Source organism: Barbatula barbatula, assembly GCF_947034865.1.
Source record: "Barbatula barbatula genome assembly, chromosome: 3".
Classification (NCBI taxonomy): domain Eukaryota; kingdom Metazoa; phylum Chordata; class Actinopteri; order Cypriniformes; family Nemacheilidae; genus Barbatula; species Barbatula barbatula.
Window position 1 is genome coordinate 21,500,130 of NC_136764.1, and position 24,518 is coordinate 21,524,647.

Genomic DNA, 24,518 nt, shown 5'->3' on the forward strand with positions numbered 1-24,518 from the left:
CATTAGGAACTTTTTAGGAAGCGTTTAGTGCCCTGCCGCACTCGGGGAATTCTGCTGTGTCACGTGAGCGAGAGGCCTCTGCTGAAGTGCCTGCGTCGCGTCGCGTCACGTCACGTCAACCGCCGCAGCCGTGCGTGCAGCTGCCTGACTGACCGTCTTCACTAAAACCGGTCCACTGTTATGGTACTGGAAAGAGCCAGGAAGGGTCCGGTTGGCGCTGAGAAGAACACACATACGGGGCTGTTCGACCACGAATGAATGAACAACGTTGGCGCGATAGAGCAGCGGACAAACAGACGGCGATAAACGTCCAGTTTCACAGAAACAGCGGCAGCGGCGGCGGCTGACAGGTAAACACGAGCGAAAGTCTTTATTTACTTTGATGTATAGTCGTGTATGCGTATTTTGACGACAGAAACATGTCGTCTTTTGACACTGTAACGTCACAGATGTAGATGGCAGTTTAGCCGGTGGGCTAGTCAGGCTAACCAGCTTCCAGTTAGCTTCCGCTGTCACAGTACATGACATTAAACCTCTGCGTCAACATACAAATGTTTATGTCTCAACAAACACGGTTAAGCGGTATAAGATGAGTATTTTGGAAGGCTTATACATTTAGAGTTGGCTGATGTTGCAGTATGACACAATGACATTTGTCCTGCTCACGTGGGTATGCAAAACAATGCAACTTAACTGCATAATATACAGGCCAGACTGTTTGCATTGCAAAGTTGTTTGCACGTTATGTAATTGGCTGCGTGATTTGATATTTATTGGATAGGAATTAAAGGAGCATTCAATACGTTAAGTACAAAAAAACGCCATTTGCATTTGCCACAAGCTGGCTATAAAAAATGAGTCAGTAGCTTCAGCTACCTTTAGACTTTTGCCACCTCGTTTGTTTTTCCAAATAACCTGTTTTTGTGGTGATAACCGACAAAGTTCTTCAAAAGACACACCTTAAGCAATAAGCAATTACATGACTATTATCTATTGTGAGATTTGAGCTGATGAAGACAGGTGTACACAAACTTGTCCGAACTTGGTTAAAACTGAGTGAAATCATTAGATTCTAACCATCTAGACTTTGTAAGCCATCACATGCACGGCAGCATGTTAACTTCCATCCGTAGCCATTTTATGTTACCTTGGTTGTGTAATATGAGTATCAGCAATGTCTCTTGTTATGAGTTTGCTGTTTTTCTTTATACGTTCATGGTATTTCTGACTGATAGTGAAACTCGCGGCTATATTATGTTTAGTTTACTACCAAATGTCAAAACAAACACGGGTAACTAATGAATTGAGGAACTGAACTGATACATGTTAAACGCAATGATTTACTATTTCTTTATAACACAGCTGAAGGAATGCATACGTCTAGTTCCGCTAGTTTGTTTGTTCTTTGTAACTGAACTTGAACCTAATCTCTATAATTTTTTCATGTTATGTAAGTGAGAGACTTTTACCCCACATCGCCTGACCCAGCAAAGTACAAAGCATTGCTTAAAGGGGTCATATGGCACGGATACTTTAAGGTTTGTTATACACCCATGCTTGCGTTAGACACATCGCTAAAATTAAAGTGTCGGAAACCAAAGATGCATTCTATCTAAATAGGGTAAGAAGAGTTACATTTCCGTCACACGCTTGCAGTATTCGACCAAGCACTACGCACTGGTCAACTGGCCAATAATAGCGCACCTCAATTTTCAGAGCGATCAGAAATAAGAAAACACCCCTTGCTACTTTATCTGATGTCTTTTCAATTAACAAAGAATTCATGATACACCTGATATTTTCATAAAAACAGCAGAGTAGAGAACAAGTTCATGACAAATACACATGTCTACTATAATTACAGGTGTTCATGGAACACAGAACAATTTGGTCTTGTTTGTCATCTAAACAAAGCAGATGACTTTGAAAGAAACAGGAGTGCGAAAACATATTTTTGTGTGTCATGAACTGGGTTGATTTCCCATTATGCATGCTCTCTTATGTTATGATACATAGCTAACATTGTATAGGTTTAATAATTAACCAAAGTATGATGAATGTTTGTCAGAATCAGCAGGGAGGATGGTTTTCTCATGTGATTGCTCAGAGGTTGTCCACACTAATCTTCTTCTCTCCATTTTGGCCTTTCGTCCACACTGAAACAGCGTTTTTGTCAACGAAAACATAGCTTTTCGAAAACGCATTCAAACGTGGAAACATTTGAAAACGTCGTTTTCGCGTTGTAGTGTGGATGAGGAAAACGGAGGGGCTTTTTCGTCATGTGAAGCAGTTGATTCAGCTGTTCGATAGCATTATTTTAGGAAACAGAATTTTTAAAGTGGCAGGAACTCACACAGTTTCTGCATATCCAGGGCTTTACGTTAACTTTTTTTGAATAAAGTTGTTTGTTTGCGCACAAAAAGTATCCTTGTCGCATTGTTTCTTTATACTTAACCACCGGAGTCGCATGGACAATTTTAAAAGTCTTTACGCACTTTCAATGCTTTGAAGATTGTTTGTTGCAATCTAAGGAGGAGTCAGTAAGCTTCCTAAACTACCTTCATTTGCATTTTGGGACAAATGGTTTGGTCATGCAGATGTTAAACTACTTGAGTGTGAGTGATTAATGGTTCCGCTTTAAGTTTCACTTTCGCATTTAGAGCTTTATAGTCTTCTGTCACCTGCATCAACATCCAAGTTACCTCGTTGTCGATATATTTAAAAAACAGTGCATTTGCTCCATATTTACATGAGATAATAAGGCAGAAAGTAAATAAACGCCTGACAGAAATGACACATGCTGACGTGTCTTAGGTTTTTCTCATGCACAGTAAATGGATGGGCAGCGTTTGGGAAACGCTTGAAAAATGCTAGTTTGGACAATGAAAACTAAGTTTTCAAATGGATACGCACAAGTGTAGACAGCATCTCAGATGGGTTAAAGAAAACCCCCTTTTCAAGGCCCTTATCAGAAGTCAGCCCCTTGCCGAAAACATTTCTTATCCGTAGCAGAACCCCTGACATGGTACTCTCAATTGATTGGCTAGAAAATATGTTGTTTTACCTTATTGGTTGATTTGTTAGGCCTTCCTGGAAATGACATGATTCAAAGAAAAGAAAATACGACCCCTGTTATGCAAGTATATCTTGTGTTGTGAGACGAGTTACATTAGTTTATGCTTGTATAGCATAATGTCATTAAGTCAGACCAGGTAGGTCATCACAGAATGAGTTTAGGATGACGGAGGAAAAAAGGGAGTAATGAATGACATTATGTGAGCAGTGATGAAAAGAGTTAGTCCTGAGGCAGAACCAGAACCCTCTGGCAGCTGCACTGAGGAGGACAATAGTGAACAAGATGAATCCTCATCATCCCTTAGGGCGTCATGGTCCTTGGTGAGTGAGGAATTCAGATGAGGCATTTGATCTTTGATATTTGGACATAAACAATATTTAACTAGTAATGAAAATAATAACTGTGCCAAGGTAAGTAATGAGAGCAGATTGATCTCTTAAATATTTACTTTAGGCTTATATTTAAGTTTATTTCAAGACACTTCTGTGCACACTGATTTAGGAGATTGGATTATATATATATATATATATGTTTTTTTTTTCAAATTAAGCTGATAAATCTGATGTGATCACACATCTTTTTGCTGTATTTTATTGATTTCGTATATGGATAAGGAGTGTGCAATTAATGGAAAAGTGACAGAATGGTACATTTTATTGTTCATCAATTATGATTTGTGTCATAATCGAGCAGCCCTAATATGGATCTCATACATTTGTTGTTCTGGTTTTTATTTGGTAGGTTAAGCCTGTATTCTCAGAATCAAATATTTAGACAAGTAGAGATGTGATCATGTGCTCACTGTGTACCAGTGTTTTAGTCGAGACCAGAGGGGATTGAGACCAAATCAAGACCAAGACTTTGAGGGGCCTCATCAGATGTTATAAAATAAAATAAAAAGTGGGCCTCAGATATTGTGGGCCTTTGTATGTATTCATTTTCTTGACAGATTTCTTTATGACAATCCCCCATTCTTCTCTTACCAGCAGGAAGAGTAACAAAAGTAACAGAAGAAGCAAATACGGAACAAGTGATGTATGCTTTTAAAGCCAGAAGTTTTACATCTAATCACATGAATGATGTTAACACACAAATCGGACCATGTATCAGCAATTTTGTGTAATTTCCACAGTTGTGGTCTTGACCGGTCTTGAAATAAAATCCTGAGAGATAACTAAATCTAAGACCGAGACCAAAGACAATCGAGACCGAGACAAGACCAACAAGACTGGTCCCTAGTACTACAGCACTACTGTGTACTCAATACATTTCTGCCCCACATGGCCATTGCCAAAACTGCACAAAAAGTTAAGTTTCTATTTTTGTCATGAATCTGCTGATGTTTTAGATGGATTTGTCGTCCAATGGTCCAATGCTCTGATGTTAATTATTGCAAAAAACAGAAGTACCCGTGTTATTTATAGGCTACTCCTAAATGCACATTTTCTGTTCTGTACATCTCCTTTCTTTCTCTAAGTATAAACTTTGAAAATGTTGTGAAACTGTGCACAAGCCTCACACAATAATGGCAGCGAATGCTTCTCAGTTCCTGTAAACAGTGACTGTTAAGCTACAGTAGAAAAAAGTAGGTTATCCATTGCTGTTAAAGTCCTTGTTGGACCCCTGTGGCGAGAGAGGATTTTTCCAGACTTGAATACACAAGATGTGTTAGAAGTTCATCTTGAGGTTTCCTTGATCTGATGTTAAAAATAACTTCCCAATTTGAATGTTGTTTCTTAGACCTCACAAAGACTTAAATGACTCCTTATGCTTGAGATGTTAAATCAGATTTTACTCATTGTCATTAGCATAATAATAATACATTCCCAAAATAACTTTTTGTGAACTTTAGTAACACAATCTGCAATTTGATTAATTTATACTGTGACCTTGACTCCATATCCGGGGGGGTTTTCTTGGAGAATGTCATGTTTTCATAACTAGAGTCTTGTGAGATTAGAATAGAAACAATATTATATAAACATTTTTAAACTTAACAGAATGCAAATAAATCCATAACATGAATCTTTGTTTGAAAGAAATGATTGTATTTATTGACAATTTTAAATGTTATGTCCCGGATTTAAATTAAAATAATTTTGCTATTAGAGATTCACTTGACAATAGAGGTTTAGGATGCCTGTCAATAATAACATACCAGCCCGTGTCCTCTCAGCTGTTTGCACAAAGGTTGAACCGTTTGTTTGTGCTCTTATTCTCGTGAAACAGATACAGGAAGACAGCCAGCAATGCAAGAGAAATGTGCATCGATCGTTTACACTTAAAGTTTGTCCGAAAACAGAATGGCTGTATGTTTCCCCCTCCCTTACTCACACTTTTCAACTGTGGTTTTGATAAACATTCAGACCACCAAAAAGCAAACAACACTGGGCTCTTCCGCAAGTCCCCTGATAACAGGTTTTAAATGGCACATGGCCAAAGAGAACTTATAGTTTCACTTTTACAATGAGTTAAATTCTTACTTTACAAGAAGGGATATTACTTTTTATTGAATGTTTATAGATGTCTTGTGGTGAAATACTTTTGTCATAGTAACGTTTCACTTTCTGTTCCTTTGTGTAGACTGACACCATGAATTACGTGGGGCAGCTGGCAGGCCAGGTGCTGGTGACTATGAAGGAGCTGTATAAGGGCATTAATCAGGCCACCCTCTCAGGCTGTATCGATGTAGTGGTGGTCCGCCAGAAGGACGGCTCCTATCAGTGCTCTCCTTTCCACGTCCGCTTTGGCAAACTAGGTGTGCTACGCTCCAAAGAGAAAGTGGTGAGTGAAGAACTGCAAGCAAAATATTTAGCTTATTGACTAATTGTAAATGCTCTCTTATTTGCAAGTCGGTTTGGAAAGTAGTGCTTTTCCTCATCTGCATTGTTGCAAAGAATCTTTATTGACTTTGATTTTAGCGCAAAAACAGGATTGTCAAAAAAATAAAGGATATCACAATTTATAAAAAGAAATTTGCTTTAAAAATGCTTAAGCTGCTATTATAATAAAGTTTTTGAGTTAATGCAGATGTATTAAACAACCTGAGAACTTTTCAATAAGCCAAAATAATGCATTTTAAATACATGGGAGTTATTGTCAATATTGGTCTGAGCTATGGACAATATTTACTTTCTGAAATCCATGACAGCATTAATGCCCATAGTCCTGCAGTGAAATTGTTGGATGAAAGAACAAACACTCATTTGTTCAAAGAATCTCTGCTTTAATCTCCTGTTGATTTTCCGACCCTTTATCTAAAGTTTATAAAATATCTGACACCTTTCTAAAATCAGATGTCTTGGCCTTTGGAATGTTTGGAAAGTTTCTCTTTGTGTAAAAGCATCCATCAGATGTATAAAGGTAAAATGAGGTCTTGGTTCATTTCAAAGTACACTCACTTAACAGTGTGCATGCCGGCCAGTGTCTTTCCAGATGTTCCACGTTGGCTCCGGCAAAACACATCTCTGTACTGGCATGTTTGCCACGCTGTTTGTGACACAGTATCCCAGCGGGGGGTAGAGAGTCTGCTGCATGTAAACAGATCAAGTTTTTTATGTTTTGTGTTGTAGCTTTTGTTTGACAGAACAGGCCGAGTAAATGCTTACATCCGTCTGAAAGGACAGGAAAAGCATAATTTATTTATTACTGCAGTGGTGGGAGGGCTATGACCGTGTTTTGTTCATCTTATTTAAACAGAGTGAAATGTGGTTTCTGTAGCTGTTGCTGAGAAAATGGGCAGACGCTCATTTGTTTTAATACAAGATTGTACAATTATTTACACATTTGAATGCATTCTAGTCATATTGATAGCTATCTGCTGTTTTTAACCACCTACAGTACAGAAACAGCATGTGTTGTGTTTTGCATAAAACATTTACCAACTGTGCATGAAAAACAACACAGAATGGGGGATGGAGCAGTTCTCACCAGCTACAGGATGTGTGAAGAGATTTCAAAAAGGGAAAGAAGTGGTTGCTATGGCAACAGGTTTCTCTGAAATGGAGGGAGAGAGAGAGGTTTTGTCAAGGTTACTTCTACGATTGGAAGATGGTCATAGAATCACATCTGTAATGTTTCTAAAAGTATTTCAAGCCCAGGTCTGCCATTTTAATCCTGCTGCAGTTTCTATCCACAGATAAAATAATGTAATAATGTGGTGTACCCCAGCACCCCACAGCGCAGATAAGAGACCATTGACCTCTTACCATGATGAAATGTGGTAATGAACAAATGAGGTTGTATATACAAAAGCCACTCAAAAATCACGACAGCATTCATTTCTTGTCTCGTGTGTCTTGAATGAGATCTGGATCTTGTTGCTCTGTTTAAGATTTATTTGAGGGCAATGATTTATACAGACATTAAAATTCTGCCCCATTACTCTGCACACATGAATCACCCTGAAACTGAGGCTCGGAGGTCCCCAATAGACAAAAACAAATCTGCTGTGAGATGAGCCCACAGAAAAACTGAGAAAACTGAAAAGGGATCCAAATCAATACTCCCCTGGACTTTTAACTGAAGGATAATGTTTCTGTGGATGTCATTGCAAACTAAGCTCAAGGTAAGGTGGCCTTTCTGCTGGGCCGTGTAGCGCCGCTGTATCAGATTTGTGATGTGATCCTTATTGCAGGTCAGCTGACTGCAGGACTGCAGCACAAATTCATTGATTGTGTTTGGTGTCTGGATCCCTGTGCACGGGTATTGTGTCTCTGCGAGCGAATGATTCAAAGTGCATGCGTGGACAAACCCACTGTTTGTCTGAGTTTGGATGAGCGGGGTGAAAAGTTACAAGTTCAGATGGGAATCGCAGGGTAAATGTCAACTGACATTGGCTTTTTAAGGGCGCCTGAAACAAATACCATGCGAATGCGAGAAATGTTTTTAATAAATATAAAAAGGCACATTCCAAAGGTCAAGACATCTGATTTAGAAAGGTGTCAGATATTTATAAATGGCACGAGTCTCTCGCTTCATGAGTTGAAGTGTAACTTATGAAAGTATGAATGTGAGGCTTTTTGAAATAAACCGGTGTTACAAATGAATCCTCTGCAATTCCTCTAGATTGACATAGAGATCAATGGGGAGCCTGTGGATCTTCACATGAAGCTTGGAGATAATGGAGAAGCCTTCTTTGTGCAGGAAACAGAGGAGAAGAATGTAAGCGTCCATTACAGTAACAAGCATAGCCAAAACCTAAAGTGGCTTTTTGTTTTGAAAAATTAAAAGTGTTGACCCAGTTTTTTTTTTGTAGGAGATTGTTCCAGCTCATCTGGTCACCTCACCCATTCCAACTGATGCTCACCTGTTTTGGATCGGAGGTGATCACAGGCAAAGTCAGAACCTGGATGACGACCCACTGGACCCTGAGGATCCTCCAGAGCCCTCTGTTTCCAGCACAGGGGCTGCTAAAAAGAAGAAGAGGCGAAGGAAGAAGCACAAAGGCGATCCACGGCGTGAGGAGCTGACCCCTCCTGTTGCCATCAGCTCCACTGCGTCGACAGACGACATCTTTGAGATGGACCTGAGTTCTGATGAGGAAGCAAACACCAGGTAACTAACAGATATACAAATCAGAAATCAAACTGATGGTTTAGACGACGTGAACCGACTATATTGCAGAGTTGCTTTATTCTATAGTCTATACTCTGCAATCTATACAGTACATTCATTTGCCGTTTGGTCCGTCTACAGCTTTCCTGAAATATGAGACTTTCCTGAAATATGATTTTGAACTTAATATAAAGAGCAACAAAAAATACTTTTGTTCAAGTTACACATATTAATTGTTAAATACTTGCTTATGAACATGCATAATGGTTGTACAGTGAGGGAAATAATCATTTGTTCCCCAGCACCAACAGTTGTCTCCGTCTCACCAAGCTTCTGTCTGTAGCCAATTCAAGGTTTGTGCAGGTCTACAATCTTGTCCCTGACATCCTTTAAAACCTATTTGGTCTTGACCATGGTGGTTGAAATGGAAGATACAGATTCTGTTGGCATGCATCTTTTATATGCATAACAAGCTGATTTAGGAGTACTTTCTTAAAGTGAAGGAATAATCTGTGGTCCATATAGGCACTAAACTGCTGGTTGGTAGGGGATCAAATACTTATTTCACCGACTGAAATGCAAATACATTCATAACATTATCTTCCCTGATTTCTTTGGATGATATTACGTTTTAATCAGTTAAAATAAACCTACCATAAAAATTTCATTGTAAACAGGCAAAATTACAAAAGCAGCGGGGGTCAAATAATGATTTCCCCCGCTGTATATTAGTACATATAAAGCACATATGAATGCCTTATTCTGCATGACCGATACTACATCCCTTAAATCTTATACGCTGTAATTAGGAGTTTAATGAGGCAAAAGTCATAGTTAATAGTTAGTTAATGGTGAGAAATTGGCCCTAATCTAAAGTGTGACCCATTTTTTTCAGATCACCCTCAATCAGTACAGTCCGCGACATTGATCCCAAGTTACCAACAGTCTGTCATTCTTTGGACAACTACCCTTTTTCTGATGGTGACTGGTCTCCTTCATATAGGTTTGTACCACTACACTGTAAAGAATTACTTAAAAACTTAAGTTAAATAGTAAATAAAATGAGCTTTGAGTCAAATTAAACTTAACTTATATTGATCTGACTTTTAAAAAAATCAAGTAAGATTATTAAAGTCAGGTAAATATAGTTGAGTTTACTTGAGTTATAAAGCTCATTTGATTTAGCTTGAAACAATTTACATTGTACTTGCACTGTACATACTTGCATATGTTTGATGAGAAGACTTCTGTGAGACGTCTGCTGTAAGACATTACCATTTTTCAGTTTTTGTCAATCTGTATATCTAAATTGGTGGGTTTTTGTTGTGCAGTCATGTCATGGGCTTTTCTCCCAAGAGTGACTCTGAGCTAGTGGTTCGGCCCTCAGAGAGTCTGCTTAAAATGGAGTCACACATGCAGTGGACATGGGGAGAGTTTCCAGAATCTACCAGGGTAAATGGCTTTTTTTGCAGTTCATTTTGAAGTTTATTTCCTTTTTTTATTCAAATGAGTAATATAGAAGTCCATATGCATTGGGTAATCTATATATATGTATATATACAATAATACAATTTAATTGATTTCCTATATAATCGTAATTTATTGTTTGTATGGTTCTACATTTTCTACATGCTTTCCTTTCAATTTATCATAGTACTAAAGTAGCTTAAAATCAGCATAGAAAAATTCTACATATGTTTTTAAATTGCCCTATAACTATGCCCAAAATTAATCCATTATACATTTAAGTTTAAGTGTCTAAGTAAGGTCATGATTATACTCTCAAAATTACCAGGTTTCTAAGAAAAAGATAGAGCTGCCGAAGACCGTGACCATAACGCCTTCAGAGAACACTCACTTCAGAGTCATCCTGAGCTCAGAGGCCATGGAGACAGATGACAGAGGACCAGCCTCAGGGGCTTCTGACTGTACCATAGTTAAACCTGAACCCCGCACCCCTGTGACTCCCAAAACTCCCACAGAGTCAGAGTTGGAGACGGTGCCCAGTGCAGTGATGACCTCCACTCCTTCAGACAGCCCTCCTGCCATCTGTGCTGTTCCTATAGGTGGAGAGGTGGGAGATGCTGCTCCCAAGACTGACTCGCCCTCCAAGAAAAAAGGTGAGCCTGTTCATGTTTTCGTCCGATACCTCCTAGGATATTCTGGCCGCAGTTGATCGGATTGGCTTGTCAGTGACGTTATCTTGATCTGACAAAAGAGAAAGAGATAAAAAAAAGAAGAGATAAAGTTTCAGCTGTTTCATGTTGAACAAGCCTGATGTTGTTGCATCCTAGATAAACTCTAAAACATTGCAGCCGTCATGATAATGTTGGCTCAGTTGTAGCACACTGAGAGCTAGTTACTAAAGCAATAAGTAAAATGGTAAAATCAAAAAAGACTCCAGTGGCTTATTGTTTTTATAAAGCAGTGGAAATAATGTTACGATAAAAGACACACATGCTCTGTAAATTCACTTACATTTATTATTTATACTCGGAATAAACAGTTCTTAAAGCACATTATCCCGGTGTGTTCAGGCTGGTGTGGTTTGCCAAACAACACATCAACTTGGCACATTAATGCAGAATGTGCCGGGTTAGATATGAGTTTATCTGTATTTTTTGAAGACTTAAAAGTTTTGCAAAGCAAGTTACAGCTTTCTGCTCTGGTAAGATTATTGTTTTAAACTAAAGCGCTGACTGTGAATTTGTTGTTCAGGCGTCCCAAAAAGGAGTCAGCACCAGGGCCCTGAGGACATCTACCTGGATGACTTGAATGTGCTGGAGCCCGATGTTGCTGCTCGCTATTTTCCTAAAAGGTATAACAGAGTCATACATCTGACCTACATGCGGTTGAGATTACATAATGTCAGAGCAGTTCATAACACATCCGGTGTCTCGCATTACCTTTTCGGCATTATGACTTACATGGGATGAATGCTGAATGTTTGTTTGTGTGTGTGTTTGTAGTGATTCTGACCCCAGCTCCAAGCACTGGATGGATTCTGAGATGCACTCAGGCTCCCAGTCGCCGCAGTCTGTCGGCAGCGCTGCGGCTGACAGTGGCACAGAATGCCTGTCTGATTCTGCCAGTGATCTCCCTGATGTCACTCTGTCTCTGTGTGGAGGACTCGGTGAGAACGGAGAGATTTCCAAAGGTAACTTGACATCTAATGTAAGTGTTAAATCACTAATTCTGCTCTATTCGTTTACATAGTTTCTGCTTGTTTCTAGAAAGATTTATGGAGCACATCATCACGTATCATGAGTTTGCTGAGAATCCAGCTATCATAGACAATCCCAATCTGGTTGTAAAAATAGGAAACAGGTGGGTTTGAATTTCAAACAAGTGATCTGTGTAAACTCTAGTGAGCTGCCTATGTGGATTTCCAACTTCCAGAGAGTAGGCTGCAAGTAGGTGGATTTGCTTCCTACGTTGAGTATTCTGTGAATATAAGGATGCTGCTTAAATAAACAGCGGATATGACAGGTCACTAGGTTTTGGAACAGACCCGAAAAAAACCTCGCAACTTTTGTTCTTGTTTTAGGTATTACAATTGGACACTGGCTTCCCCTTTGATCTTAAGTTTGCAGGCATTTCAGAAGAATCTACCCAAGGTATGTGCTCTTACTAATAGGATAATTTATTACTTTGATAGGTCTCTGAAGTTTGTTTTGTAGTTATTGTGTCGGCTGAGTGGGTATTGCAGCTATTGTCAATGATCTATTCAGGCTACAGAGGAAGCATGGGTAAAAGAGAGGATGCCAAAGAAATCTGGCCGCTGGTGGTTCTGGAGGAAAAGAGCAGACAGCACTAATAAACAGGTAAGACAGCAATATCAATAGAGCAGATTAGTTGAGCAAGCGTTTGCAGAGCGTTCTGTAAATTAAAAGAGCAAAAAACAACTTTGTTTGAATATAAAGGTTTCGTTCCTAGTCATTGATTACAGGTCAATGAAGAGCTTTAAGCAGTTATTGGACTTTTACGCCACTTGTGTTCAGACCCTGTGGGCCGGGAATCAACTTTCACATAATGAACGAAAGGATGAGGGCACATCTGTGTTGTATAGAGGATATAAAGCAGTTGCCTTCTTCTAGACCAGAGCTTTTCCAGTCATTCAGTCTACATCAGACTCATTCGCTGCCCTCATACAGTGTTTCTGAAATTAGCATGACACCGCAGTGTGGAATTTTACAGCCTGTTTGTGGAAATAGACCAGGCAGCTCATAACCGCTCCTCAATTAATCTCTTTAACCTGAATCGCTAGGGGTCATGATATCACAACATCGTGAGAGTTACGGTTCATAGAAGCTCTGAACAACAATACCTACATGTATACACACAAACACTGTATATTATTTCTAGATTTACATTTATGTTTTCGGCATTTAGTTTTTATTCCAATCCCACTCTCACTGTATTTAAAATATATATTTTTTTTCATCAGTGTGTTCATGGTTTTTTTTGTTCGATTTATTTGTGTATTGATATGTTTTATGTGATATGTTATACAGTCGGAAAGCACTGGAAAATTGGAAATAAAACAGTCCCAACTGGAGGAACGCAGCTCGTCTTTGTCCTTGGAAAGCCATGCCCGCAAGTGAGTCTGTCCCCCACAACGTCATTTTCGTGGAATACATGCAGATATTAAAGACAACCAGTTTTTGAATAACTCATAAAATGCAACCAAAGGTTATAGATTGGAACACACAACTAGCTGTATCATTGTGCCAGGCTGTAAAAAAATGAGTAAAAGATAGAGGTATCAGTTTTACCCTTGGCCCTTTCTCGGATTACTAGCTACAGATTTTCCACCTCAATGTAGTGGAAGTGAATCAGGACAACCCAGCTTATTTCGAGTATCAATCTCTGCGGTATTCTTGTAGTCTAAATTAGGATCGTGGACACTGTTGCAAATTTAGTTCACCTGTTCCCTGTTTGCACAGAGCGGACACCAGGGATTCGTCCAGCGATGAGGAGGGGAAGGAGGTGAGCGCAGCCGCATTATCCATGGAGCGTAAGGTCCAGTGTGAGCCCCACGGCCACACCTCAACTCACGCTTACCGCAAGTCCCTGCGCCTCTCCTCTGACCAGATTGTGAGTCTTTTTGTAAACCTGTTTAGGCTAGAAGTGCTACACTTTCTGTATGAGCCAAGCACTCACATCTGGTTTAGACATTCAGATCTTGTGTTTCCTGTGGTGGAAAACTGTGGCTTGGTTCAAATCTATTGTTAAAAGCCGTCCCTGAATCTTCCTCTTGAGATATTATGTAAAAGTCAACTCGGTGACTCATTCTGAAAGGGTTTGTATCGTTGCTCTGCACTAGAGCTCCCCCTGTCTGCAGCTTCAGAGACAGTTTTGTACATGCAAGCCGTTAATAAATGAATGATGTGATGTATAAATGAAGACCATGTAGTACAGTTTTACAGATTGAATTTTGTCAAAAGAATTGGCTGAGGTGAAAATAGTTTCAGTCTTTGATAAATGAATAGCAGTAGTGTATATACTGACAGAAGAAGCGGGCTTGGGGAACATTTGCTGAGTCGCGCTTGCCATGTTTTTAGTCTAATCTAGGCTGGAAAAGCGAAGATAAACAAATGAGTTGATCCGTGAATAATGAAGGTAATTTACCCACAGGCGAGTCTAAAATTAAAGGAAGGACCCAATGATGTCACGTTCAGCATCACAACACAGTACCAGGGCACGTGCCGCTGCGAAGGCACCATCTACCTTTGGAATTGGAATGATAAAGTCATCATCTCAGACATCGATGGAACCATCACAAAGTATGTATTTCATTATGTTTTATCAATGAAAAACATTCGCCGTGTTGTATATGTGTTAGGGCTCAGCTTAATTGTTCTTTGTAATTAGTTTGTTTTTGTAGCAAGCGTTAAGAAAGAAACATTTATGGTGCCCATAAATGTTTCTCAAAATCTGCCTGGTTTTATTGCCAAAACCACAAAAAAGGCTATTTTAGAAGAAGGCAGAGCTGGCTGTATCAAAACAAGCACTTTGAGTATGTGGGCAAATAATGAACCACTAATAATGATCTCGCATGGCTGCCCTCTCCACTAATGCTCTGAACAAAGACAACGCGTGATTTAACGGACACCGTCCGACCACCGGCCGTTTGATCGAGTTCACAGCTCTAGGGCTTGCACGACACCGCTCCGTCTTCTATGGTTTTTAATTACTGCAAAGCCGGCTGTAATATCAACGTGCCTATGCAAACGAATGCTCTCCGCCTCCAGACTCGTGCCCTCAGTGGCTCGTGGGCGGCAACATCAAACAGACAGATTGACTGCCGCTTATTATTTTTCTGACCTGCTTGCCTGACACATCTCGCCGAGGCTGTGAAGCAGAGCGGCTGACTGTGGTGCGCCCAGACCAGGGTTGGACTAGGAGGATGTCACCATAATGAGCCAATTTAAATCTTGCTTTCTCTTAATGCCACTCAGACCGAGTCTGAGATAAAACGCTAAAGCGGGGAGAAGATCCTCATTAGTAGACGACACTGAGTTTTGCCCAAGCTGAGGAAAAATCTCTCTCCTTCACAAGTCTATTAATTCGGCGAATAAAACAGATGTCAGAAGCTATATTTAGGAATCCGGTCAGACTTCCTTCTGAGCAGAACAAATATGCGCTGGGAGATTTTGCTGTTTGTCTCTGTTTGTGATGGTACATGTCATGTTAAACCCGATGTCTGTGTGTTTGCAGATCTGATGTTTTTGGACAGATTTTGCCTCAGTTTGGGAAGGACTGGACGCATCAGGGCATTGCAAAACTGTACCACTCAGTGGCTGAGTGAGTTTCAATGCTTGAACTTTGTTCTTAAATGTTTGATTTGTTCTCCACTAGTGAGGCACAAACAAGAAACAGTTTTATGACATGTTCTGACCGGAAAAACTGAGATGAAACATTTTGTGTTTTCCAGAAATGGATATAAGTTCCTGTACTGCTCAGCCAGGGCAATTGGCATGGCAGACATGACACGAGGATATCTGCAGTGGGTAAATGACGGCGGTATCATCCTGCCCCGTGGACCCCTCATGCTCTCTCCCAGCAGCCTCTTCTCTGCATTTCACAGGTATCATGAAAACAAAATACTTTTAGTGATCAGAATTAGTATGCATTTTGTTTTTCATTTACTCTGTGTCTTTTTTTCCTTTAAGGGAGGTGATCGAGAAGAAGCCAGAAATCTTCAAAATCGAATGTCTTACTGACATCAAGAACCTTTTCTCTCCCAACAAACATCCCTTTTATGCCGCATTTGGAAACCGAACCAATGTGAGTTTGACCGCAGTAAAATTACTTTTCCTAGTGAGCGTCAACGCATGCTGACGTCAGCGGGCAGGCGAAAGAACAGTGTTGTTTGAGGCGATGATGTCACCTTAGAAGCGCTGTCCCCTCAGGATACGTCCTGGGTCTCGGACTGTATGACCAGCTGCATTCCCGCTGATCATTCCCAGCTGAATAAATTATGATGTTTGGGTGGAGTGTTTATGCAAGCCTAAAAACATGCTGCATAACAAATCAGTTGTCAATGAACAGAAATGTCCATTTTCACATTAAAAACAGCTGCGATCGTTCATGGCTGATGCTTGGATCGTCTGACTCTATCTTTCAGGACGTCTTTGCCTATAAAGAGGTCGGAGTGCCACTCTGCCGGATCTTTACAGTCAACCCCAAAGGAGAGCTGATACAGGAACAAACCAAGGGCAACAAGTCCTCGTAAGTACTTTCAGTGCTACATAAAAGAGCTTTGAAATCAGCATCAGTTAAAGATTATGCTGATCCGAATTAATTTTATGAAGAGCTCATGCTCAGTTTGTTCAAGGTGGTCTTTCGAGTTATTTTGAGGATGTCTTTGGAGGCCCATGTCTGTTTTAGATTAGCTGGTTTACGCTCTTTGTGTGTTTGTTTGTGTGCAGGTACAGTAGATTGAGTGAGCTGGTGGATCACGTCTTTCCCTTGCTGAGTAAAGAACAAAGCTCTGCTTTCAATTTCCCAGAATTCAGTACCTTCTGTTTCTGGCGTCAGCCCATCGCTGAAATCCGTCCCGAGGACCTGATTTTATAGACCGTCCCCGGAGGCCCATTTTCAGTTGCTAAATCTAAAACACGTTAACAATCTGTCATCAGCACCACTTAACCGATACTCTAGATGAGACGCATGAACTGCACAAAAGCACCTCTAAAGGTGTTTTCCACAAGTGTGAACACCAAAATAGTTCAAATTCAACATATATGGAATCTAGGTTGAGCTTCCTCAAACAAACAACAAATGTACTTGGTGCTGCTCTGTCTGAGACCATTAAGAAAATGTAATATTTGGTATCATTTTGATTTAGCTGCTATGATTGGGCTGCTTCAGCTCTGAAGGAATCTATTGCTGATGGGTTAATGTTTACATTATTAGTTAGTATTATCTAGAATGACCAATGGCCTCTAAGCTAGCCAAATGACTATGACAGATGAGCACTTGTAGGGGTACTTGTGAGGATAAAGCTGGCATAATGCTGTATGTTATGCATTTATTATTTATATAGATAGGTATTAGTTAGACTGAACTACACGCACTGCCTGTAAGATGTGGTGAAGTTATGCCAGTTTGAATATGCATTGCCAGATGGTGGGAAATGAGCTCAGAATCTCTGACACTGGGAAGTATGCTTCGAATGAGCCGGGGCCAGAAGACACCGCTCATCATTTACATTACTCCACTTAGACTGACTAGAGTCCTAGGAAAGTAACACAGAGCGATCCGTCGTAATTGGGGTTTCTGGTATTGTTTCTCTGCCGTTGACATTTTCATCGTCTGGCTGCTGCAAAACGCCTTACCGATCGCACTTTCAGCTGCAGCCAAGAGAGGAAAAACAACACATTTTGCACTTGACTCGTGATTGGAAGGAAATATTGTGCACAATGCAAATATTTGATCAGTTTTAGATCCTTAGTCAACCTCAGCAAGATATCTGTATTAAGTTATGAAGTGTGTAGAATATACAGTATTTGCTTTCATTTTGAAGGTATGGTGTTATACCTTAATGTAGTTTGTAGTGGTTTCAAAACGTTGTTGACTTTTAAAAGGCCTTTCTTTTTTTCTAATAATCAGGCCTTTGCATGCTTCGTTTGATAAATGAATACGACAGAGTTCATGTTTTACGTATTGATGCGTTCCGATACTGTAACCAGTTTAAAGGGGTCTTGCCATTGTACATTTTCACTATTCATGCACTCGTGAGTTATTTTTTTATTACAAAATCTTGAAGTTGATGAGCAAGTGAAGGAAGGGAGTGTTAGAATTGACTGAAGTAATAAGCTCTTTATTCGGTAGCTGGGGTCTTGGCCCTCAACTAACTGTAATGTTTTAAAGACATCTTTCTTAATCATTTGTCGGGTTCCTTTAAGATCTCTAAAGGGTAGATGTTTTAGAGCACCGTGTGCTGAAATGAACCGTAGATGTACAAACTTAGAGCACAGTGAAATGATTTCTTGTCTATTCATTTAAGTAAAACAATTATTTAGGGAGATATTTGGCCATTACATGGTAAAATTGACTGTTGTAATTTAATAAATGTGTGTGTGTGTGTGTTGCTCTTCTTGTCTAAAGTTGTAATGTTTGCAAGTGAAATATGTTAACTGTTAACAAAGAAATCCCATTCTTTCTATGAAAGTAATACCTCTTGTGTGGGATGAACACACTTATGGATTTAAGATGAATGAAAAAAATTGCTTTAGAAACTGCTGTTATAAGTGCTGAATGTTTTCATTATTTCTCTTGATTTTTGTCTTTTGTTTTACTTGCTTTTATTTCTAGCTGCTTTCTTGATTTTGATGTGTATCTTCACATTGCATTTGGACAGCATAAGTTCCTTTAAGTGTATAATTGTATGGTTTGGACAATGTTTATGAATCTATTAAAGATGTATTTACTAAAGTGCTGTTGAGTGTTTACAGAGAAAACTCGCTTATATGAATACGTTGCGTTGAACTTCATGGCCCTTTTACTGTTAGTAACTTTACCGGTTGAACAAAAGCTCAGTGTGTGGGGACAAAAGGTTTTACAGCCTTTCAATCACACATTACTTGGATATGAAGGTACTGCTGAATATCACAAAGTTAGTTTGTAGGTTTTTAACTGACCAATCTTTAACAGAATTATCTGAGTATTACGTCTGTGCAAGCGAGTGAGGAAAACTCATTCAACACCCTGTGAGTAACAGCAAACAAGTGCTTCATGCTAAGTAGCAAAACGTTTCATTCACACTGACACCACGTGAGCTTTATCTTATGTGTGAGATGAGCTTTTTTAGGAAGATAAAAAGCATTTGTTAATTTATTGGGGTAAAAATATACCTGCTGTTACATTTATAAATGTTTGGTAAATTCACAATTTGAAAATAAACTATATAGATTATTGCAATATACTTCAATCTAAAAGTAGTATGCTCCATTTTTTGGTACATTTACAGTAGTTGCCTGGCTGGGTTGGTATTTCAACACATTTTTTAAACATTACTCCGTTAAAATACTCATTGCCAAATTGCAAACAATTGTCTCAGTCCTGCGTTTCTGATAAATAACCGAAGCCAAACTCTCATATAAAGGAGTAGTGATTTATGGGTTATCTCCTGGCCTGGGGGGCATACAGGAATATAGCGCTGAAGGTGGAGAGGATCTCTCTAGATTCCGAAATGGCCAGTTTTCCAGCGGTGCGGACCAAAGCCACTGTGTCCCCTTGCCTGAGTGGAAGGATAAGACTAAAGGAAGCCGACCCGCCACACATGCACTGATCTCGGGTCTGCCGCGGGTGGCCACTCCAGTAACCCGCTGTGTCTAGCTTCTGCACGCTGCGATTGGACACCGAGAGCGCGGCTTCTGCATGCTCGCCCCGTGGAGCTGTAAGAACTGCAGTGACCAGATAACGACCATCGGTGGGCACTGAGAAGATCCCTACACAGGGGAAGAGAACAAGGGGTGTTAAATTCAAGTCCGTCTAAGCACATACTGTATCTCTTATTGGTGCAGGATAGTGCCTTGGACCCTGGGGTGACCCTTCGTGAGATCATTGATGCACCATTGATGACAAAATTGGTCATGATAAAAATGCTCTATAACAGCTTTGTGTCATAATAACCACTGATGTAGACTATTGTAGTTCAACATATCAGTATACCTGTGTTAGGATTATAATGTCCTCCATCATTGACTAGCACCCTATCAAAGCGAATGATGCCAAAGTCTCCAGAGAAAGTCTGTCTTGCGAGGCCAGCTGAGAACGAAAAGGGGTCCATGAAGGAGTTCTGCTGTGACACTGTTGTAAAAAAAGAGGTATATGCGTAAGTTGAAGAGTTTAAGAAACGTTTCATTACAGTGTATCAGGTACACGATTTGTATCTTGAGCTGGGTGAATAAGTCTAGATGGTACAATGCACTGATCTTAAGCCCCTATTGCAGGCACTAAGAAACGTCAACAAGTGTTTGAAGCACTTTTGAATAAAATGGATCTCATTACTAAAATCAAAAACAAATTGTGTCAGTGTGCGAGTCATTTTAAGTACATTGCCTAGAGGCAACACTGTGTGACAAAGGAAAGAAAATTAATAAAAGGCAGATTTTAATTTATTCAAACATGTGGCTAATCTTTTTACTGCCTAACAGACTTTAACTAAAATTACAGAAATATAAAATGATCTCTACTATAATTTCATAACAATTCCTTTATTTTATTTAAAAACTATTTAAATAAACACTGTGATAATATCATTATTGTGAATTATTTTTGAAATAATATTAACGTTGACAAAATCTGATATTGCACTGAAAAAGGAAATCAAGTTAAATCAACATCATTTTGTTACAATTTTATCACGACATGAATTGGTCATGTTCAGTTAACTTAATCCATTCATGTTGGCACTACATACATTATTTGTGTTGTGTAAACATATAATTGTTACAACTAGGATCTATATTTCCCAGCATGCTTTGCGTAAGACTCCAACATGTCCTTTTCCCTACATCTCTGCTGTCTGTGCAAATAGGTATTTTCTGTAAAGCTGCTCGCACAATTCACAATTGTTAAAGGTGTTATACTGGAAATTGTATTTGTTACACAGAAGCAACATCAAGCAATAAAAGGTCAACATTGTGTCCAGACGAAAAAAAGGTATCTTTTGCATATTTTTTTCGAAATATTTTTCTACACACTAGCCACCACAGTGATGAACCACAGTGATATGATGTATTGCAACAATTGTAATGCATCGCACCATTTAATAACCCTTAATAATGCATTCTACCTAAAGGCTTTAAGTAACGTCTTACCGTTGTTTTTGTAGAATGTAATGTGAAAACTATATTTTACTATATGCTAAATAGTTACCTGGAGTTGCAATGGGCATGTGATGTGCAGTATTCCATGGAATATGAGCAGCTATTGTAAGAATAAAGGGTTTTAAATCAGTTAGTTATAACAAAAATACAGCAACATGTTTATTTGTGTTTTAAGAAATAGATGAAATCCTTTAAAGGTCCAGTGCGTAATTTCTTTATGGATCTATTGACAGAAATGCAATACAATATATATAACTATGGCTTCAGAGGTTTATAAAGTGAGCTATTTCTATCTACATACACGCGGGTCCCCTTGCATGGAATTCACCATGTTGTTTCCACAGTAGCCCTTAGCGGACAAACTGCTCAACAGAGCACAAAATACATATTCTTTTTCAGCAAAGCGAAAACATGACACCATTTTAGTTCTGTGTCAGCCACCGTAGTGCTTTCAAAGGGAGGAGGAGGGGTGGAGTTGGTTGCAATTCGCAGCGTCGCGGCTAGATGCCGCTAAATTTCATCCACTGGACCTTTAACTAATAAATGCAATACAGCATATAACCAAATCACGCTTTACCTGGATGTGGTTGTTTTACATTATATGAGACAGGATTAACTGGACGATAGCCTATGAAAGAGAAGCAAAGTTATTCCAACGCTGCGATTCGCTGAAAAAGTGCAACCTTTTGACATCATACCTGGTGCACCTGCGAATCCAGACATGGGTGTCTTTGTGTCCTCTGAGGTCTGATCCCGTCTGACCGTTACTCTGCGTACATACCCAGGTGGGCCGGCTTGCCCTGTGACTTCCACCGGGTGATGTGGAGGAGGTCGGTTGGGTTGTGCGGGGTGACTGGGCTGCCTGGGGCTGCTGGGTGACTGGGGAAAGTAGGGCTGGCGGACGGGGGGATGATTGGTCACCGGTACTGTTCTATGGGGTATTACCAAAGGTATGTGGATATGAGGAATATACGGCCTATTGGGTTGTACTGGAGGTCTAGTGTTAGGGACAGACACGGGTCTCTCTTGCCTCACAGGCAATCCTGTGTGAGGGGAAAATTAAATGTTAGTTTTTGTTGGCAGTATGAATACAGAGTAGAACCAAATGAACAAATCAGATGTCACCAATAATGGGATAGTTCACGTATATATATATATATATATATATATGGAAATTCTTTCATCATTTATTTATCTTCACCTGTTTGACAAATATTGGCAAATATTTTGAAGTAGTATGGTAACTGAACATTATTGACTCCACAAGTTTTGAATGACATGAGTATTTAATAGAACAATTTAACTTGTTATAAACACCATGTACTGTGTTTTACCTTTTTGTGTTTTTCGGTTTTCTTATTTTTCCCTGTTAAGCTGCTTTGGAGCAATGCACGTTGTGAAAAGCGCTATATAGATAAAATTGAGTTGAATGTTTTGGCGAACTATCCCTTTAAAGGAACAAATAGAGAAGTTTTGAAGAATATCCTATATCTAATATTTCCATATGATACAAGTGAATCCGTTGTCACATTCTATAATGGCAATATATCAGCACGGTATAATATGTCCAATTGACTCAATATTCCAGATCATTTTTGCCCATATGATTAAAATTTAAATTCTTCACATTTTTGATGTATATATGTTGCAGCATTACAATCCTAGTCTTTATTTATTTAACATGGAAAGCGGATGCCTGGGATATTCTAGAAATATTCATCTCAGTTTCTATGGAATGAAGAAACACATACCGGTTTAAAACAAAACAAATGTTAGTAAATAATGCCATATAATGTTTTTCGCACAGATTTCCAGGCCTCGTTTTACAACATCACCCATAAAGTCTCCTAATGGCTTGCAAACCATATTGTAAAATTTCCCATTAAACTTGTTACCTTCTTATTCTGTTCAAAGATTTCATCCAGACTTCAAACAGCATGTAAAGCAATAGTGATACTTTTAAAAAGACACCAGAGAAAGCTTTAACACCCCATTCAAGATCGTTTTTTAACTTCGGACATCTAATATTTACAAAGTCTTGGGTGTTTAAACGGTGCTGTCAGCTGTGCTTCTAATGAGGGAAAAATATTTTTTTAGTTTAAAACTCTTTCACACGTTCTCATATCTCACAAGCATCTGTTTTTCCCAAACCCACATCTTCCCTTTTAGAGTGGGTTATAAGCCACGGAAAAAACAATCGCCTCACCAGATGCTGTTGTCTAAACTGAGAAGTGAAGTGCGTCATTTCACAATGGGCTCTATTTTAACTCCTGGTTTTATTGAAATCGATCCAAAAGGGGGCGGAGCCCAAGTCCCACGAGTTCACTTGAAAGCTAATCGGCTGATGCTGGCACTCATCTCAAACCCTGCGTCAGTGCTGTTTGTCTGCATTTAGCTGCTCAAATATCAGCTTTCACACAAACACATTCCAACTCACATGCATTACATCCCTCGAGGGATTATAGGCATCTATCTCTGTGTTTCCCACAACTCTGTTTGGCAGAGACTCATCACACACATGAATACAATATCACAAAAATGGATGGAGGGACTCGGGTGACACGCTCTTACAGGTCTGAGCTTTAAATGAGTCACAATGACTACGCCACAAATGGATTCGCCACCGTTTTCGGTCTGGAAAGCGAAATGATCAGCGGGGCGTGGTGATCCACGCACGTGCACAAAGTGAAAGTTGCACCCTGGCGTAATGGGCAGGCGTCTGCGCGTAAACCTCGCTTTGAGAATTTCCAGATGGGTTCCTGGAACCGAAGCGAAACATGAACCGGGACCCAGATGGGGAACACCTTTATTGGCAATTAAAAAATCTCTTCACATCCTCACACAACGTTTCAAAAACAATACGTCCAAAAAGCATCAAATACCGAGCCATTCATTGAGAGCAGGAAAGAGTTTCTTCAGCATCCTCTAACTGAGAGATGTCAATCAGCAGGATGTGAGTGAAAGGACACGAGGCGTGGGACACCGCTAAATAAGAGAGTGGAGGGGAAGAGGGTTTTGGGAGAACCTCAAGCCGTTAGATGATGCGTTGTTGTGAATGTTTCTTACAAACATAGTGTCCAAAACAAACCAAAGTGAGAATTTTTCAGATCGCCGGCCAGAAATATGAATCGGCAATGGGTGTGGTTGTTTCATCCCTAAAACACTACCGATCCTAATTGATGCCTTGAACCGCGACGACACAATAATGAAAAATCAATGAAGAGCCATTAGAGTCAATTAGGACAATCCGAGCTGCGAGGCTTCACGGCACGCCGTTCAAGGATTTATCATAGAGAAACGGTCAGATGTGCTGCATTCAGTATTCCAGTATTGTACAACGTGCCATGATCTGAAGCCAAAGAGTTTGAGTAATGCTGAAGCTATTCAGGCTTGAAGTCGATTGTGTTTCTCACTTGAAATTTTTAACTGTGTGGTGTCTCACAATGGAACAACAAATGCAAGCAAGGAGAAACATGTGTTACCAGAAACATACACACACACGCACACAGAGAGAGAGGAACCGTCACGGTACATTTAGATTTATC

At 39.7% G+C, this 24,518-nt stretch overlaps 2 protein-coding genes across 7 annotated transcripts in view; one reads left to right on the forward strand and one right to left on the reverse strand.

The window, feature by feature from the left end:
• Positions 1-92: 92 nt before the first annotated feature.
• Positions 93-18,810, forward strand: lpin2 (lipin 2). 6 transcript variants are annotated; one of them, XM_079451497.1, is made up of 21 exons: positions 93-350; positions 5,660-5,860; positions 8,144-8,239; positions 8,334-8,632; positions 8,935-8,985; positions 9,528-9,635; positions 9,964-10,084; positions 10,428-10,752; positions 11,351-11,450; positions 11,602-11,789; positions 11,866-11,959; positions 12,180-12,249; positions 12,364-12,456; positions 13,147-13,232; positions 13,579-13,729; positions 14,270-14,418; positions 15,353-15,439; positions 15,570-15,722; positions 15,808-15,922; positions 16,263-16,366; positions 16,567-18,810. In XM_079451497.1, the coding sequence occupies exons 2-21, from the start codon at positions 5,669-5,671 to the stop codon at positions 16,712-16,714; spliced, it is 2,730 nt and encodes a 909-aa protein (XP_079307623.1). In that variant the 5' UTR covers positions 93-350; positions 5,660-5,668; the 3' UTR covers positions 16,715-18,810. The 6 variants fall into 6 exon arrangements, with proteins under 6 accessions (XP_079307623.1, XP_079307625.1, XP_079307626.1 ...); XM_079451495.1 differs by lacking the exon at positions 93-350 and adding an exon at positions 3,194-3,396; XM_079451498.1 differs by lacking the exon at positions 93-350 and adding an exon at positions 3,468-3,486.
• The window catches only part of emilin2a (elastin microfibril interfacer 2a), a 12,409-nt gene continuing 6,649 nt past the window's right edge, over positions 18,759-24,518 (reverse strand). The window contains exons 5-9 of the mRNA XM_079451494.1: positions 21,672-22,016; positions 21,551-21,601; positions 21,023-21,073; positions 19,814-19,951; positions 18,759-19,590 (exon numbers count right to left, since the gene is read on the reverse strand). Coding sequence (XP_079307620.1) covers positions 19,262-19,590; positions 19,814-19,951; positions 21,023-21,073; positions 21,551-21,601; positions 21,672-22,016 — 914 coding nt within the window. The 3' untranslated portion in view covers positions 18,759-19,261. The remainder of the gene's footprint in view (positions 19,591-19,813; positions 19,952-21,022; positions 21,074-21,550; positions 21,602-21,671; positions 22,017-24,518) is intronic.

What these genes read in the sequence shown, in the direction of transcription:
- lpin2 (XM_079451495.1), top strand. Translation starts at nt 3,286, where the DNA reads ATGAAAAGAGTTAGTCCTGAGGCAGAACCAGAACCCTCTGGCAGCTGC. An exon ending in AGTTTCCAGAATCTACCAGG is followed by an intron (nt 10,085 to 10,427) that starts GTAAATGGCTTT and finishes CAAAATTACCAG; the next exon opens with GTTTCTAAGAAAAAGATAGA. An exon ending in CATTTGGAAACCGAACCAAT is followed by an intron (nt 15,923 to 16,262) that starts GTGAGTTTGACC and finishes TCTATCTTTCAG; the next exon opens with GACGTCTTTGCCTATAAAGA.